The 18,600-nt window shown below is 43.6% G+C and overlaps 3 protein-coding genes and 1 long non-coding RNA gene across 5 annotated transcripts; 2 read left to right on the top strand and 2 right to left on the bottom strand.

The window, feature by feature from the left end:
- The first annotated feature begins 1,140 nt into the window (after positions 1 to 1,140).
- On the top strand, positions 1,141 to 4,775 carry LOC115673285 (laccase-12-like). Of its 2 annotated transcripts, XM_056304127.1 has the most exons (7): positions 1,141 to 1,244; positions 1,288 to 1,462; positions 1,556 to 1,707; positions 1,948 to 2,192; positions 2,500 to 2,628; positions 3,296 to 4,252; positions 4,356 to 4,775. In XM_056304127.1, exons 2-7 carry the CDS (start codon positions 1,361 to 1,363, stop codon positions 4,484 to 4,486), a joined length of 1,716 nt encoding a protein of 571 aa, XP_056160102.1. In that variant the 5' UTR covers positions 1,141 to 1,244; positions 1,288 to 1,360; the 3' UTR covers positions 4,487 to 4,775. The 2 variants fall into 2 exon arrangements, with proteins under 2 accessions (XP_056160102.1, XP_030451262.1); XM_030595402.2 differs by having other exon boundaries at positions 1,190 to 1,462.
- Positions 4,776 to 6,100: 1,325 nt separating this feature from the next.
- Positions 6,101 to 8,529, bottom strand: LOC115673177 (cation/H(+) antiporter 15-like). The gene is made up of 4 exons (XM_056308143.1): positions 7,846 to 8,529; positions 6,606 to 7,465; positions 6,324 to 6,514; positions 6,101 to 6,156 (listed from the first exon to the last, which is right to left on the bottom strand). The coding sequence occupies exons 1-4, from the start codon at positions 8,527 to 8,529 to the stop codon at positions 6,101 to 6,103; spliced, it is 1,791 nt and encodes a 596-aa protein (XP_056164118.1).
- Positions 8,530 to 10,655: 2,126 nt separating this feature from the next.
- On the top strand, positions 10,656 to 12,241 carry LOC130137464 (uncharacterized). Its single transcript, XR_008815896.1, has 2 exons — positions 10,656 to 12,046; positions 12,086 to 12,241. It is a non-coding gene; the product is annotated as an uncharacterized LOC130137464 (long non-coding RNA).
- Positions 12,242 to 15,194: 2,953 nt separating this feature from the next.
- LOC115673176 (cation/H(+) antiporter 15-like) lies at positions 15,195 to 18,255 on the bottom strand. Its single transcript, XM_030595255.1, has 3 exons — positions 18,049 to 18,255; positions 16,833 to 17,807; positions 15,195 to 16,379 (listed from the first exon to the last, which is right to left on the bottom strand). Exons 1-3 carry the CDS (start codon positions 18,253 to 18,255, stop codon positions 15,195 to 15,197), a joined length of 2,367 nt encoding a protein of 788 aa, XP_030451115.1.
- Between the last annotated feature and the right edge of the window lie 345 nt (positions 18,256 to 18,600).

The following is an 18,600-nucleotide window of genomic DNA, read 5'->3' as shown; positions in this document are numbered from 1 at the left end:
TGAACCGTGTTGTTTTTCTCTTATATTTCCGAAGAAATGAATGAAATGTTGCCTTGACAAAAAAAAATACACTAATTAATTACTATGTTAACATCAATACTAGCTGAATTTTATGGCGTGATAGTGGTGGTTGGGGTAAAATTATTTCACTCAGATCAAATGGCGAGTTGATGAGCCCTTGACCACGGTAAGTTTAGACTTAAGTGGCCCACCTTCATTGCCCAAAAGTTCGAATACAATAAAGAACTATATTGACCACACAACATTTCCTTTAACATATGAACTCTTTTCTCAACCATTCCAAAGAATAAGTCAAAGGCGATTTTTTATCTTTGAAGATTATCATTTTCCCTCCCCCGATCATCTTTCATCAAAATGGCGAAGAAATTTAGGGGTTACGTGCACATACTTTGTCGAGCAATCCAAGTGACTGAAAAATTTGATCTAGCAAATTTGGGTAAGACGAGAGCTAAGACCCATCGTTTGATTGGCCAGTGGATTTTAGTTCCCATCTAACTTAGTTGACGAGATTAAATGAAAATTTCACCAATCTAAAAATTCATGGTAGACTGTCTAGAGGCAATTCAAGAAAGTAGGCTATATTCGATATCGAATGGTGATTCATCACATCACTTAACAATGGTATAACTAGCGATTCTCTTACCTGCCTTAATCTTTGTTGTTAACTCCTCCATCCGAATATCGAGGACTGAGATTACAAATTAGTGATGGAGAGATATCATTAGATCGACAAATTGTCTTTATTTGAACTAAAAAGAGAATTCTGGGTTTGACCATTATGGTTGTGCCCTTTATGCTATATGGGCCACTTCCTCGTTCCCATTTTATATTTCACAGATTGGCGATTGATCAAAGAAGAGACACGTAAACGCACGAGTAAAAGTGAAAACGCGAGACCCAACTTTAATCCACAAGTTGATCACCTCCAAAAGAAAGCATGATTGAAAACGTTGAATGATTCAACCCCTGCCTAAGAAAAAGACTTATTAAGCAAGCATTGATGGAAGTTACTCAGGCTAAGTGGGTGCAACGACTGCAATTTGGCTTGAACTGAGCTGGCCCGCTCTAAATCAAAACCTAATCTGCCAACCTCAAACAAACACGCACTCTCTCTCTCTCTCCCCCTTCCATGGGACTTTATAATAGAGCTGCTACTGTCCTTCCTTTCTCAAATCCAAGCAGATTTATAGCCAACTCTCTCAAGTCCTCGCTCAAACACTCTCTCTTCCTCTCTCGAGTCCAAGCATATTAAGAGTTTGCTCTCTCGAATCCTCACCCACATTGTCATTTGAAGAGGAAGAGCTAATTAGCCGCAGCAACATCTTCTTCTGCAAAAAATATGGAGGCTCTCAACAAAATCTCTTTCCTTTTGGGAGTTCTCCTGCTCTTCTCTATGGCAGTGGCACTGGCAAATGCAAAGACTTGCTACCATGACTTTGTCGTATGTTTCCTCCTTTGTACCATTGAGTTTAGGATACGTTTAGCTTTTTGTTATCTTTCGTCCATTTCTAATGAGCTTCTTGGGCGAAAATAGGTTCAAACAACCAAAGTGAACAGGCTGTGCAACACCCACAACACCATCACGGTGAACGGGCAATTCCCGGGCCCGACTTTGGAAGTTAACAATGGCGACACCCTCGTCATCAATGTCGCTAACAGAGCTCACGAAAACGTCACCATCCACTGGTAATTCGAAATGTCGAAAAATTATGGTCTATCAAGAGCTTATTAGGAAAAAAAAAGTGAAGTTTACAACGCATGCACTGTCAATCACATGATGGTTTTCTCAGGCTGTGGACATATAGTTGAAACATTTGCACATGCATGGAACAGAACATGCCTACGCATGCAATGTGTACGTCCACCATGTATAACTCATGACCATGCCTACATATCTAATTAAAGAAAGCCTTGATTTGCCACCAGGCATGGGATCCGGCAGTTGAGGACTGGTTGGGCCGACGGGCCGGAATTCGTGACTCAATGCCCGATTAGGCCCGGCGGAAGTTACACGTACCGTTTCACCATCCAAGGGCAAGAAGGAACCCTGTGGTGGCATGCACATAGCTCATGGCTAAGAGCGACTGTGTACGGTGCTCTAGTCATTCATCCAAAGGAAGGCGCCTCGTATCCGTTTCCAAAACCAAAGCGTGAAACTCCCATCCTTCTTGGTAATTTTTTTGGTACCAATTACGCTTAATCCCATTACTGATTAGGAGCTTATTTTAATGGAAAAGCACATCCTATTACAAACGCTTCTAATTGGGGATTCATTATGCAAGGGTCCACAGTGATGATTTTGCCTGGTTTTGCTTAGGCGGGATTGATGAGGGTGGCCATGTTTTAGTCTAGATGGCCAACTAACCTTCCATACCGACAGCTAGCAATATATTCACACACGATACAATAGTTCAACGACAGTAGATTAAGGATGATTACAGTTCCACTGATGGTGTCTTAAATGGTGACGATGAACAGGGGAGTGGTGGGATGCGAACCCCCTTGACGTCGTGAGAGAATCAACCAGAACCGGCGGGGCTCCGAACATTTCCGATGCTTACACCATCAACGGTCAACCTGGAGATCTCTACAACTGCTCGAGCAAAGGTAGATTCGAAGAAGATTTACACAGCTAATCTGATTGATATTCATCCAGCCAAAAATGAGAAGTCGAGTCTTCCTTCTTAACCCACCAAAATGTAGTCACCAGGACAAAAAACAAAGAGAAATTTTGAGACAGAAAGTTAGCTAAGAATTAAATGTTTTTTTTGTCTACTGGCTGCGCCTGAAGAAAACAATAACCAAGCACGGTTTTTAAACTTTAATAATGATTAATCTCGAGGGTCGAAAGTGATGTCGCAGTTCAGCTAAAAAATTTCATGATGATTATGTATTTTAATCTTTTCGCATTCCCATGCGCCATGATGACACGTGTTTTTTCAACACTACTTGGTAGCTAGGGCCCTACTCACGTGAATGGTTTTTGCAAAGGGAATGTCAAAAGTGGACACAACATTGGGAATTTCAATTTGATTACATATGCGATGCTGAGAGCCGACGGCTTCGTACCTAATTTGACCCTTTTGCAAGAGGACAGACCAGGACTAGTCTTTCAGAACAAGTTAAAGACCAAATTACCCTCATTTTGTTGCATTCAATTATTAAAACAATAGCTCTAGTAGCAACATTAACCAATAATCAAGTAAGGTAAGAGAGATAAAACTAAACCAGAATGCAAATCAACTGATATTTACTTAATCTGGTTGCTCTGCAGACACCGTCATAGTTCCCATCGACTTGGGAGAGACCCACCTCCTCCGAGTCATCAACGCTGCGCTCAATCAGGAACTATTTTTCTCCGTAGCGAACCACACATTCACCGTGGTTGGTGCTGATGCCTCCTACCTCAAACCCTTCACCACCTCGGTGATAATGCTAGGGCCGGGCCAAACCACTGATGTTTTGATCTCGGGGAACCAGCCACCGGCTCGGTACTACATGGCGGCCCGAGCCTACCAGAGCGGTCAGGGAGCGCCTTTCGACAACACCACTACCACAGCCATACTAGAGTACAAGTCCGCCCCGTGCCCTGCCAAGGGCATATTGAGCAATCCGGTCATGCCAGCCCTACCGGCTTTCAATGACACGGCCACCGTCACGGCCTTCACTCAAAGCCTCAGGAGCCCCAACAAGGTGGAGGTTCCCAGCGACATCGACGAGAACCTCTTTTTCACGGTCGGCCTAGGACTCTTTAACTGCCCGAGCAATTTCCCAAGCAGTAGGTGCCAGGGGCCGAATGGGACCCGTTTCGCGTCCAGCATGAACAACGTGTCCTTCGTGCTCCCGTCTAATTTCTCGATCCTGCAGGCCCATAGGCAGGGCGTGCCTGGAGTTTTCACCACTGATTTTCCGGGTAACCCGCCGGTCCAGTTCGATTACACCGGGAATGTGAGCCGCTCGCTGTGGCAGCCCATTCTGGGCACTAAGGTGTACAAGTTGAAGTACGGGTCTAGAGTGCAGCTTGTCTTGCAAGGAACCAACATACAGACGGCCGAGAACCACCCGATCCACATTCACGGGTACGATTTCTACATCCTCGCCACAGGGTTTGGAAACTTCAACCCCCAGAAGGATACGGCGAAGCTCAACCTCGTCGACCCACCAATGAGGAACACAGTCGGCGTCCCCGTGAACGGGTGGGCCGTCATTCGCTTCCTCGCCGACAATCCAGGTAAAGACTAGGAGAGGTTCCATCCAACTTCTTTACAAGATAAGATGTCCTCTTATTTCTGATGATGACCAAGAACAAATTATTGTTTGGATCTACAAAACAGGTGCTTGGTTGATGCACTGTCACTTGGATGTTCACATCACCTGGGGATTGGCCATGGTTTTCCTTGTCGAGGATGGAGTTGGTGAATTGCAGTCTGTAGAGCCGCCTCCTGCAGATTTACCTCCATGTTAAGAGATCTGCGGCTGACGATAGTCCTCAACGAAGAATTCGTAAAGTCCGTAACACGGGCCTTTTCTAATTTTTTGTTTTTGCTTTTCGTTTTCGTTTCTCGGAGTTCGAGTACAGTGATTGTTTCCCCTCAATTCAGGGAGCCACTAGTCGTTTGTTTTTCTCGCCGTTTTCTTTTCTTATAAATAAAATGGTCCTGCATACGCAATGTCTGGTACCATCAGATACTGTTTCAACTTTAAACTCATACGTATTTCTTCAATATAGATGTTCCTTTCTCTTTTTTCGTCGACATCCATCCATGATCCGGATCATTTCGAGCTTCCAAGTTTCGCATATTTGTCTGTTCTTATTCAGAACGGTGCCCACCATACTTTAGTCACATTCCAAGAAATTATACAGGAAATGCTTTAAGATATCATAATCTGAACCAAAAGGTCAATCTAGCGGGACCAAAGAACGAATTAATGGGAAGTTGACAGTTGACACCAACCTTCGTTGTTGAGAGCTAAGCCAAGGGTTAAGCTTTTCTTCATTACAAGGAAGTAGAATTCTAGTCTATGGATACCTAACTCTGGACATTGGTCAAGCATGGGTACAACAACATGAACGTCCATTAAGTAAAAGAAAGGAAACACGGAGAGCAGCCAAATCAAAAGTCAAGCGGAGGATCTTAATCTTCTAGAGTGATTTTACAATACCCAAATCTTAACTTGCCAAAAAATTTCATTGTACACCAACATAAAACAAAATTAGTGGCAAAACTGCTGTTGATTTTATGGAATTGGAAAAATAAAGCCTGCTTGATTGGGTCAAGCTTGCTCGGCCTGACCCAACTAATTCGTGCATGATCTTTTTTCTTTATAATGGGTAATTCTAGACAAAAAGTTAAGCAACGACCCGACCCAAAGACCCTATCCAATTCAAATCCGTCAATGAGTACGTCTACTACTTACTAGCCTTGGCATGAAGGGTCACGATCGCGGTGCGTGCACTAGAGGATTGGACCTATCGTTAGAGTAGCTTATTGGATTTGAATTGTTTTCTTATGCTTTTCTCGACTCGGTTTTATTTCACTATTCCTATTCTTTTCTTATCAGGCAATTACTAAATATTATAGATACATTATTTAACGTGGAGTTTCCTTACGTTTATTTGCATAATTGAGAATATACTCATTGAAATTGATTATGGTTAGAATCTCCTTGTCTATTTATTATATGTTTACCACTCGAAGAGACCTGATCTCTTGAGATATTGATCCAATAGGTAAATCATGAGATTTCATGTTTATAAAGTTCCTTTTACATATTCACAATGTGATTGTGTGAAGAAAGATGGGAATGCAATAGAGCTAACAAAAACTTTATCCAGCATTTGAATGAATTTCAACAGTAGTTTTTTATTAGTCACTTGCATCATATAGGTTTATTCACTAGTTTTCGAAGAAGTATTCAGCAGAAATGATACACCAACGCATTATTGACAATCCGTTCCTCATTCCTTGTTGGGGCTCTCTCGATTGTCTGAAAAGCAAGGAAAGGATTTAGGATCGAAGGGTTTTTTATTCGAGGGTCGGGAAAAATGCCGAGAACAATACAAGGGCGCGTTTTTTATTTACACTATGAAACGGCATAAGCAAGCATGGTATGTTTCAATTTGCACCTTGGAAACTTGAAATCAAAAATTAAAAGAAAAAGTTTAACAAAAGAAGCGACTGATCTAAGGAGGAGCGCGTATTAACTTCAGCTATGAACCCAAAAAGAAAGAAAAAAGAAGAAGAAACTCGAGCTATAATATTTTCTCTTTTCCTCAACACGCTGTTCTGTTGAGAAGATACTCTCCTTCGTGTTCAATTGAATGATGGTGGAGGGAGCCTTAGGATCCCCGTAATGGTGCATCACCAACACCAAAGTCGTCTCTCCTCTGAAATCGGAAGATGCAACTAAATCACTGATCACTCCTAGCTCTGGATTCTCGCTCCAGTTCAACATCGTTTCCTCCGGGGAACACACTCCCTGCCCTTCTCTTCTGTCCCACCATCACGAGATCAAACTTGTTCTACAAACCTTGAATTTCGCTCACCGCTTGCTCAGAGTCTTCCACCACGACCTCATGGTACATGGTGCCGACCTTCGCCCTAAATGGCTCGATAAGCCCGCCGTTGAGCTTCATCTCCGTGATTTCGTCGATATCTTTGCCAACATCCTGGAAAATGATACGAACCACCGTGGCGCTCACATTGGGGCGTCCAACCATGCGAATAGCCAATGCCAAGGCCTCGCGGTCGTCTGTCCCACCGACGATTATTACACCGACCCTACAAGAAAATGTCGTTGATTTACTCGTGCAATGCTGCTTGCCTGTGTCCTCCAATGGTCCAACCGTGCACGGAGCGTAAGCTCGTATCTTTTCAGCTAGATTCCGCAAGGCAATGACCTTCAGGACGTTGGAGGTTTCTTGGCTTCCGCGGAAGGGGAGGACAATGAGAGGCACGCCTTCTTCTTGAGCGAGTTGACAGATGTACTCGTGCATTGTCTTATACAATGCAATCGCCATGTAGGGTTTGACTTTCACTAAGTGATTCGAGTTGGTAGAGTAATTCTCGAAAGCACGCATTATGTGGTAAGATCTTTTGGATTTCGTTCTTCTCATCTGCTTGTTGTAGGGGAGGATGAACGGTGTAGCGCGGCCGGCAAGCTCGTTCAGGTGGACGGCATAGGCACAGATTGGACTAGCGACTGTAGGGTTTGATGCTTCGAGAAGAGAAATAATGCCGGGGACGTTATCTTCATTGTGAATGCAACAAACGATCCGTAACTCCACGTTGCTTGGGTGTGTCTGCATAGATCTTCTTAATTTTCTTGTAGACCCACTCAATCTTTTGTGAGGGTTATAGAAAACGTCTATCAAAGGCGTCACAACCGCAGCAATTGCCACTTGCGATAACACCGTCACTGTATAAGCTTTCCTGTCTATGTCCTGCATGTCCGAGTAGCTATAACTAAGGCATAGGCTTAGCATAAACTAAATTCAAGCAAGTGATGAGAATAGAAATGAATTACTCCCTTTTTCAAAGAATGAGCCTCACAATCAATAGATATCACATTGCAAGTTGCGTGGAATGTCTAGGATAGGATGCCCACAGTAAATGACACGAATCCTACACAATTTCGAAGTGAATTAGTTTGTGTTGTTATATAAAGTGAAATAGATTTGCTCCCGTCACCTCAATGATAGACAACGAGCTTTTTGGCCTCATAATAATTATAGTAGTTTCATTTAATTGCTCTAAACTAACAGATATATGCTGATTAGTAGCTAATGGAAGAGGAATATATAGGTGATACGTATGATCCCACCTGTACAAGCCAGCGGTTGAGGAGATATACGTCGTATGGACCCTTGATGTTCAACATGAGGCCAAGCAAGATTGAATGTTGAAGCCTTAGTTTGCAGCACAACGCAGCCACCAGAGCTCCAACAATCTTCAGTAAAGTAGTCATTAGTATAATGAGGAGGATCTCTCCGGAGACCTTCAAATCTACCAAACGAATATCTGCGTTGAACCTGGCAACAACATAGAACATCAGCATCAAGATCTCCATGGTGATTAGCTCGATCTTTTCGCTTAAGGTCACTCCTAGCGGCGGCCCATTCGGTATCACTAGCCTGAACATTATAACTCCGAGGTTTATTGAGCCTATCATGTCAGTCAGAGATGCCATTACCAAAGCTACAACTAAGATGGACGAGATATAAAACTCGCCCACGGGTTTCCTTTCCGGCAGCTTCTGAATAATCAACATGATCACTGGCCAGATAATACCGAATGTGAGCAAGAGGAAAGCCGTGGTTGATATAACACAATAAAATAAGTATCTTGGTTCTATGAGGTATGCCCCCAGGAACAAAAACAACCACACGATTGTTTCACTGACCATGGAACAGGACACCGCAAGCTGCCCTAAATCGGAAGTCATGATGTTGAGCTCATTGAAAGCGTGGACAACATTAGGGAAGCGCGTGAAGCTCAATCCAGCCATGAATAAAAATTGGGAGAGTTGGCTTTTCATTCCAGGAAGGCTTAGCTTATGAGCCAGGAGAAAGGTCAGGGCTAAAGGCACAAGCATGCTCAACGAGCCTATGATCGAGTCGTTTCTCATCATACGGTGGATAATGGTTATGTCCGCTTTCACTGCGGCTAGGAATAGGAGGTAAGTTGTGCCAAGAGCGCCTAATGTCCTTGTAACATCCTGAATTTCGACCCATTTCCGGGATCCAACGAAGTGGATATTATTTCTCATCTGATTTTAGTACGTCTCGCCCGGAGCTGGCCCCTCGCGGGATACTGACCAATGGGAAAGGCTAACTAGGAAAACGGTACGTGGACCGGGGACTCGATCGCGAATCGGGCACTGATTCCGAGAAACGACAGGGAAGTATTTTGGGCCAGTGTGGGCCGATCTTAGGAAAGTAACGGATTTGATTTGGCCAACGACGTACGATCGGATTGCGGGTGATTCCGCTCGACCGAGAGTACGAGTGGCGAACAAATCCCGAACTTGAACCGAACGATCGTGACCCCTGGAATAACCAATAATTCCTTGCGTTCTCCTGGTAATCGAATCCGTCACGACTCGAGTGACCCTAGGTTGATACGCGTAACCCCTAAACAGCCACCCGTCAGTGAGAGGCTCTAAAATTTTGAATTGAGCAATTTTGATCGCCAAATTGGACCCGAACTTCGATGTCGAAATTCTATGGGTGTTTGCGACTATTTTGCGAGGCCAACGTCATTTTTGAGTGGCCACACATATTTGGGGTCGGTACGGTCGAAAAATGGAATTTCGACCCGGGACCGGAAAATTACCATTTTGCCCTTATGGCCTATTTTGGAGTTCCGAATTTTGGGCTATTTTTGGGATTAAATTGTGGATAATTATCAAGAAAATTCAGAATTATTGAAAGACCAAAAGGCCCATCAATTATTGGGTAAGGATGAATAATATCCATTGGATCAAAGGGCAAAATGGTCCAATGCGCAAGATCGCGACACGTGGCAATCAACTTTTGACCATTGAAGACTATTTGACTCCCTTTCTCTCTCCTCCTCTCCCCCATTCGGCCATTTCCCCTTTCTCCTCTCCCTCCCACCGAAACCTCCTCCTCCCTCTCTTCCCCTTGTTCGGCCTTGGACCGCCAACCTCCGGAGCGTCGTCGCGCGCGAGAGGACCGCCGTTCGCCGCCACCACCCTCACCGACCAGAACCTCCGCTGTGAGCCGCCAGAACGCCGCCGCCGATTTCGCCGTTTACCAGCAATCGGCCGCCCGTTCTCGTCGACTAGAATTTTGGGGAGCGTAAATAGATGAGTGGAAATTCTAACCCTTAATTAGGATTACGTGCACTTTGGACAAGTTTTAGGGGTTAATTAGTAGGGGCTGATTTGGGCTGAGGTTGTGGTGATTTTAAGGGCCTAATGTGATGATTTAGGGATGGTTTTAAGGCTGTGGAGACTTGGTTTAGAGGTTGTATGAGCTGGATTTGCTTAATGGTGCAAGTTTAATGATTCTCGGATTACTATTTTACTGTACCTCCGCGCTTTGTTAATTTTTTTGTGATCATTGTAGGCCGAATCTGAAGAAGTGTTGTTCATGAAAGTTGTTCCCAACATCTTTAAGTATAACATACTTTAATTTGGGAATTTTTGGAAATCATTTGAGGCCATTCGGAGGTCCATCTTTGGATCGAAACAAAAACTGCCCGATTTACTGTTCACCCGACCTTCAGGTCTGTTCGAATTTTTATAAATTTTTCCAGGCCTATTTTCAAGATACTTCCTTCACAAAAATTGTTGGGGACATTTGTGGCTATAACATATAAAAATTTCAAGGTTTTCCAAAATGATTTGGGCACTGAATAAGTTGTATTTTGATGGCCTAAGGGGCTGTCCGAGCGAATCGGATTTTGTCCGACTTTGAGTGTCAAAACGAGGTGTTTACGGTTTGAACTGGGTTTCTAGTTTTCACGGAAAATGTTCATCGAGATGTTTTGTACAACATATCCAAATTTCATAATTTTTGGAATTGATTTACCATTTAATTCAAATGGATTTCTGTTACTGTGCAACTGCCCAGTTTGGACCCGATTTTGTATATTTCCGATTTTTCTCTCTCTCGGACTGATTAGTGGCTGTCCATTGAGGTTTAATTGGGCCTTGTGCGGCTAATGTGTGATTTGTTCATGAATTGCCATGTGTGAATGGTTGGGCCATGTAGTGGCTGATTTGGGTACAAATTGTGCTGATTGTGTTAAATTTTATGGTGCCTCGTTTGAGCGACTCGGTGGTTGAATGGTACTTTGTCGTGCTCAATTGTTTAATGCCATGCCGCCTGATTTCGTGTTCGAGCAATGCGGTATGTGATTGGCCAATCATTGGTGTGAATGTTTATTGCCCAAGTGCGTAAATTATGTTTTGGGCCACATGGTACTAGTCGGGCAAGTGCGCATGTTATGCGAATAAGTATGGGCAATTGATTGGCTATTTGAGCACGTTGATTTGGCATGTTTGTTGAAATGCCGTGCTGAAATTGAATGCTCATGTTGCATTGTACGACATTGCATGGCCACGCATTGTGTATGCCGAGAATGGGGCATGAGATGAGATTGTGCGAGAATGCGTGCCTGACATGAGCATGTGATCACCCAATTGCCCGATGCGTTTTACGCTAGGTTCAGATAAAAATTGGCAGTGTGCCGTGTGATCACTTATGGCCTTCGGGTCGTGGCCTTCGGGTCGTGCTGTCCTCATGCACTTTGAAGCAGGACGATGCCCAGTTCGTCCGGAAGACGGCGTTGGTCCGTAAGGAGATCGGTGTTGCGCCTCATGCACTTTGAAGCAGGCTAGAGACACTGGGCCGGATGAGCTTTGGCGCGGGCCGCGGAGTGTTGTGAGCCTTCGGGCCGTGGCCTTCGGGTCGGAAAATTGTGGGCCTTCGGGTCGTGGCCTTCGGGTCGGTTTATAAACTGCAAAATGAGCCGTGTGCTAGAGTGCATGATTTGAGAAAATTCATAAGCATGGCAAATGTGTGCCAGAGAATGTGGCTAATGTGCGTGCCGGTGATTCGTGTGTGAGACAGGCACTTTGAAGCATGAGCATGCGTATGGCGTACGTGTGACCAATGTGTCGCGTATGTGCCGTGATTTATATAAAATGCCTAACCTGCAGGGTCAGTTGTATGATTGATCTGGGCCCGAGGGCCTAGGTTTGTTGTTGTGTTGATTTGCTTGTCGGGAGGTGCATATTAGCCTAGTTTCGGTTTAGGAGGCCTACTCGCTGAGATTCGTCTCATAGTTGTTTAAACCCCGTTTTTCAGACTCCTGACAGAGGTTGCCCGGTGTACCCGATCCATATGAGAATCCGGAGCCCATAGAGCAGGATCCCGAACTAGTTGGAGAGGTCGAGCAGATGCATTCGGAGGATGAGATAATCGAGGCTGAGTCCGAGTCATCAGGATCTGATCCCGATTAAGTTTCCTAAGATCAGCCTTAGCCTCCCTTAGGTCGGGCCAGTAACCCTTTTGATTATAGCCCCACCTTAGACTGCCCCCTTGGCCACTTAGGGATTTTGTTAGTAGTGGCCGTAAACCCGCTTTTGTTTGGTGTTTTTGTATTGGTGATTAGTGGACATTGTATATGTTTTGAAGTCCAATGCAAGTTTTGATTATTAGGCTTTGAATTGTTCGATGCTCCTGCTACCCTTGATCATGTATGGTTTTGTACGGGTGTTTTAATTATTGCTTCCGCATGTGCCTTATGCTCTGTGTTGGGAGTTAGGTCGGCGACGCGGCCTGGGACGTCGCAGCAGATTAGACCGGTACGTGGGATAATTGCGCTTCGAGGGGTTTGGGGCGTGACAGTCCTTGCCAATAGAAGTTCTTCTTTTGGGAGTGTCACGAAGTACTTGGTATTCCCCCTAAAAATGGCGTTTACCATAATGCCTGCCTGAAAAAAAATACGACCATATGAACATGTCTATTGCCGCATATAATCTAATAACCACAACACTCATAAGTAAGTGCATCTTTTGAAGTTACCAATAAGATAAGAACACAATAGGTGTTGTTGACATATCGTAAACCATCATCTTGACTTAGAGTTATGATGAATTCGACACCCCTCTAGGATTTAGAATTAAGTAACTTCAGTAGTTGAACTGTAATAACGGAAATATTTTAGAAAGCCGTAAGTTATGATGAACGCCTTTGTTCAACAATACTCAATTAGGCTCCAACGTCATAAGCTAAAACAAATGCAATTGCTTCACAAAAGCCATGTAACTTTCCAAACAATCCATAAGCCATTAGATGTAGGATTCGAGAGAACGTTCTACACACCCTTTGCAAGGCTGACATGGAAAAGCGAACCACTTCTCAGTAAAGTGATGGAAAGAGAGAAACCATTTGGCGTTTGCATTGTGGGAAAAAATGAAAATCGCAGATCTTGATTGGCTTGCTTCTCAAATGATGCATAAGATATGATCATTTCCGAACTGTCCAATTTTTTTTCGCCGTGATAAATTATTGTTCAAATGGTCAGCAAGAACCGAGACTGGCATATGGCGAGATAGAGAAAAAGACTGAAGCGGCACGAACTTACCAAGGCACTGCAAACGAATTGAGGTTGCCTCAATGGCCTGAGGATCAATCGAAGGATGAGATATGTCAAGGTGATACAGATGAACTGAATCACGAACACAAGATAATTCAGCATGAAAGGGTCATTCACGGCCCCAATAAACGTGGACTGCCCAGCAAATTTGGTGCAGATGATCGGTCCTTTTACACGGTGATGCAGAATTTCCCCCGGGAACAGCATAGTTAAAACTCAGAACCCCGCCAAGCCTTTCGAGGTACCTCTTTTTATTTGTTCTAGACAAACGGCATTCTATTTAATCACTGTATGTGCATCCTCTTCTTTCGCACGTTGCCGCCATTAGCAGTGTTTCCTTTTGCCGAGACAAGCACATGACGACATCACATGTGGGATTGAGATGAGTGTCGCTCTAAGCAACGAAGGCTCTAGTACTCATGCGTTGCAATATCGGAAAAAAGAGGGTGAAGAATGAATTCGATTAATTAAGGAGATGGCGGGCTATCATTCCGACTAGGGAAGGGGTAGAGAAGCTGCAGGCTACGAGGTTGACAAAAATTTGAGAGGTCGAGTGATTGATCTTCGCAGGTAGATAAGTTGTTGCTTGAACTCAGGTGCATGTTTACGGGAACTGTAAAGAAACAAGAAAATGCATGGCCACACCACAGAAGGTTCATTTTTGGATTTACGCCGTTGGATAATGGTTGAAACTCCCAACTTCTCCACCAGTCATTCCCAACTTCAACTGTTGCACAGGTACGCCCTTGTTGTTATGGAAAAGATATACGGGGATTATTTGAACAATCCACTTGAATTTGTTTAGGAGAAAACTTCATGGTAAAGGAAATGCTTTCTTAAAAATCGATTTTCAGGAAAATGTTTTCTCCTTTTCAGGTTAGGAAATTCATTTTCTTAACTTTAAAATGCATATTCTTTGACTGTAAATGGTTTTTTGTTGACCGATCATTTTTAGCATATTAAATGCGTGAAAGTCTAGAAAATTAACGTGCAATTTCTTTCGTCTTCTTTATATTCATCGATCAAGTTTAGTCCTAGTCAACTCGGGAAGAGTCACAACATGCACATCAGACTGTTCCACCAAATTAACACTACTCGTGCAACAAGCCACACGATTACGGAAATGCATAATCGTGCAAAGACAACACGTGTATGAACTGTTGGGAAAATTATCCAAAAAGTCATAAACTTATTGCACTTTTGCCAATTCAGTTTTAAATTTTTTTAATTGTGCCAATTGAGTGTTAAACGTTTTCATATTTTGCCAATTGAGTTCATCTGGCCAATTTTGATTGGAAATTACTGATTAGACGCCGATCGTCTTACGTGCCAGGGTCGGCTTGAATTTGAGAGGGCAAAGTGCATAATTATTTGATGTGCAAAGACAACACATGTATAAATTGTTGGTAAAATTGTCCAAAAAGTCCTAAACCTATTGCACTTTTATCAATTCAGTCCTAAACCTTTTAATTGTGCCAATCGAGTCCTTAACCTTTCCACGTTTTGTCAATTGAGTCCCTCCGACCAATTTTGGCTTGAAATTGTTGAGGTAGATGTCAACCGTCCTACGTGGCACGATCAGCGTAATTCTGATGCGGACAATTTATAATTATATTTGAATGTTTTTTCGAATTAATATTTTTTTTCTTTTTCTTTTTTTTTCCTCTCTTCTTCCTCTTGTCTGTCGCTCAGCCTCGAGGAGTGGCCAGAGTCCTCGCCGGCCTCTGGCAAAGGTTGCCATGGCTTATTGTAACTTACAAAGTATGACTGAGATTTTTTTTTTTTGGTTACCAAAAAAAAATATTGGAACGAGGAAACCTAATCTAATTCAAAAAAAAAATTACAAAAGTTATCTGGAAAAAAGGCCATTGGTCTTTTTTCTTACCAACAGTAATTTGACACTTACCATTATTGTCCCTAATGATAAAAAATCATCCGAGTTCTGCATACAGGAGTCGAGGATGGAGTTCGTCAAGGACGTCACGATTTCCGGTACTGCCCCTTTCAACTCGAGCTAGAGATCATGCCGCTAAATTGTTTTCAACAAACTGTTCTTCTAAGAAGATACTCTCGTTCCTGTTCATTTGCAGTGTTGTGAAGGGAGCTGCTGGTGTCGCCGTGATGTTTCGTCACCAACACAGACGTCATGTCTCTGCAGAAGTCCGATGATGCCAAGAAATCTCCGATCACTCCAAGCTCCGGATTCTCGCTCCAATTCAACATTGTTTTCTCCGAGAACAAACTCCCCGCCCTTCTTGTTTGTCCAACCATTATGAGATCAAACTCGTCCTTCAAAGCTCGAATATGACTCATCGCTTGCTCGGAATCTTCTACAGCTACCTCGTGGTACATACAACCTTCAGTTGCGTCGAGCTTCGCCCTGTATTCGTTGATGAGCTCATCATCGAGCTTCTCGTCCACCTTTTCTTCAATATCCTGATCAACTTTGGGGAAGACGAACCGAAGCACCACGACACCCACATTGGGCCCTCCGACCATCTGAATAGCCAACGCTAATGCCTCACGGTCGTCTGTCCCACCAATGAATATCACACCAACCTTACTTGCAATCAACTGTGCTTTACTCGTGCAACGGTGTGTGCCCTTGTCCACCAATGTCGCAATCGTGCACGGAGCGTAAATTTGTATGTTTTCACTCAGATTCCGGAAGGCGACGGGCTCTGCGACGTTGGAAGTGTCTTGGCTTCCATGGAATGGGATGACGATAAGAGGAATGAGTTCTTCTTGAGCAAGCCGACAGATGTACTCGTGCATGTTCTTGTATGCCGCAATCACCGTGTAGGGCTTTACCTTCACCAAGTGATTTGAGTTGTGGGAGTAATTCTCAAACGCGCACATTATACGGTGCGATGACCTCTTGGATCGAACTCTTGTCATCTGCTTCTTGTAAGGGATCATGATCGGTATTGTGCGGCCAACGAGCTCGTTCAAGTGGACAACGTAGGCGCATATGGGGCTTTCGACCGTAGGGTTTGATGCTTCGAGGAGCGAAATGATGCCTGGGACATTATCTTCGTTATGAACGCAACAAAGAACCCGCAATTCTACATTCCTCGGGGCTGTTTGCATGGATCTTGTCCACTTTCGGCTTGACGCAATTAATCTCGTATGGGGGTTGTAGAAACGATCTATCAAAGGCGTCACGATTGCTGTAAGTGCTATATCTGATAATATCAACGTTGTAAAAGTTTGCTTGTCTATGTCCTGCATTTTGAAACAATAAGTCAATAACAGAATGCAACTTATTCGAAATCAGAGCGAACCAACAAAAAAAAATTTGTCTTTTTCCCTCTTCGGAGTAGGCGGAGGGCCTAATATTGCTAGACCCTTTTTTTTGTCTTTTTGGTTCATTAGACTAATAATATTGACATTTAAGAGTTCAAACTAGGCGAACCCTTTAAAAAAATTAAGCTGTAATGTGTCGATTTCATCATACCAGTGAGAGAATAAGATTTTGAGCTCACATTTTGAGTTCGTAACCACATCAGGTATACGAAAACTCATGACAGAGTAAAGATCCTCTTAATCATGGGGGTAAATATATAGGTGGAGAGATTGATCGGATCAAATAATTGAAAGGATCCGAGATATGTAATCTCGAAAAAACATTAGCATATGGTTCGACTGATAGGAGTTAAGAAAATTTAAGGACCTTACCTTCTTCACAAGCCAGCGGTTGAGTAGATGTATGTCATATGGACCCCTGATGTTCAACATGAGGCCAAGCAAGACACAATGTCGGAGCCTCACTTTGCAGAATAATGCCGCGGATAGAGCTCCGACAACCCTTGTTAGAGCACTAACAAACGTTAAAAGGAAAATCTCTCTGGAGATCTTGAATTCCATCAAACTAAGGTCCATGTTATACCCAATAGCGACATAGAACATTGGCATCAGAACCTCCGTGCAGACCGCCTCAATCTTCTCACTTAGGGTCGACCCCAGTGGCGGTCCATTCGGTATCACTAGTCCGAAAAGAAGAACTCCGAAATGCATGGCACCGAACATGTCGGTTAAACCTCCTACAATTAAAGATCCAATGAAAATAGATGTGATGTAAACTTCGCGCACCGATTTGCTTTCCGGCGTCCTCTGGATAATCAACATGATCAAGGGTCGTACAATGAAGAAAATACCCAATATCGCACCCAAGGCAGCCAAAACGGACCAAAGAAATTGTGGACGGTGTCGAAGGTATATGCCTATGAACAACCACACCCATATAAATACTTCGCTGAGGATGGAACAAGACATAGCGAGCTGGCCTAAATCGGACGTCATAATGTTGAGCTCATTGAAAGCGTAGACAATATTAGGAAATCGCGTGAGCGATACAATCCCAGCAAATATGTACTGGAAGAACCCCTTACGTATTCCAGGGAGACTCAAGGTATGGGTCAAGAGCGAGAGGACGGCGAAAGTCATAAGTATGGTTGACGAGCCAATGATCGAGGCATTTCTCATCGACCGCTGGATGACAGTCATGTCCGTCTTCACCGCCAATAAGAATAGAAGGTATGTCAAGCCGAGATCACCTGTGGTTCTAACCAGTAGTAGTTCTTCGTCCGGGAAGGCATTCTTCAAGTAGATGTTGGTCCTCCCCATGACGAAATTGCTCACTAGAACGCCGGCCTGAAAATGCGAGATGACAAATGAAATTGTTTTGTTCTCTCAATTCCTGAGAGCACATCATTAGCCATTGAAAAGAAAATCGCAACATCAACGTGTGTACCCGGTTGGAGTTTCACATCATAAAAGGAAATAACGAAAAAATATATGTAAAGAGAGAGAGAGAGAGAGAGAGAGAGAGAGAGAGAGAGAGAGAGAGAGAGAGAGAGAGATTGAAATGACATGGATATAGGAATGTACCTACCAAAACACTGCAAACGAATTGGGGCTGTCGAAGAGACCTGAGAAGAACTCTGAGGGTGACATAGACAAGGGAGATCGACATGAACTGCAACAAGAACAAAGGGTAAATGCCTTTTGTGTACTCGCTCGACTCGGAGCAGATGACCGGCCCTTTTAGCTTCCCGTGCCATTGTCCATCGGCCAACAACGGAACTCCCGAAGACGACATCGTCTTGAAAGAGAAGTTAACCTTCCACTCTTTTTTACCCTTTTAATGTTATTGTGATTACCAGTTTGTAATGCAGCCTCAACCTCAGGGGGTGTTGATCCCCCGTCATTAGAGAGAGAGAGAGAGAGAATGGACAACGAGTTCTGGTTTTGAGTTGTTCTTGAACTTGTTGTGTCCAAGCCTGAGCTGTAGGAAGATGCACCACCCAAGAGAGTAGGGTTTTATTTTTGGGTTTATGTCGTTGGGTGACAGATTCAACGTCCAACTGCTTGCAATTATTTTTTTGCAACATAGGCGATTTTACTTCTCAAACCAATGGACTACCGATCAAACTTATATTTCCAA

The sequence above is a fragment of the Syzygium oleosum genome, unplaced genomic scaffold, assembly GCF_021117445.2.
Source record: "Syzygium oleosum isolate NSW1041296 unplaced genomic scaffold, Sole_v2.1 Sole_v2.02, whole genome shotgun sequence".
NCBI classification, from domain to species: Eukaryota; Viridiplantae; Streptophyta; class Magnoliopsida; order Myrtales; family Myrtaceae; genus Syzygium; species Syzygium oleosum.
This window is presented reverse-complemented; position numbering and strand designations above follow the sequence as displayed.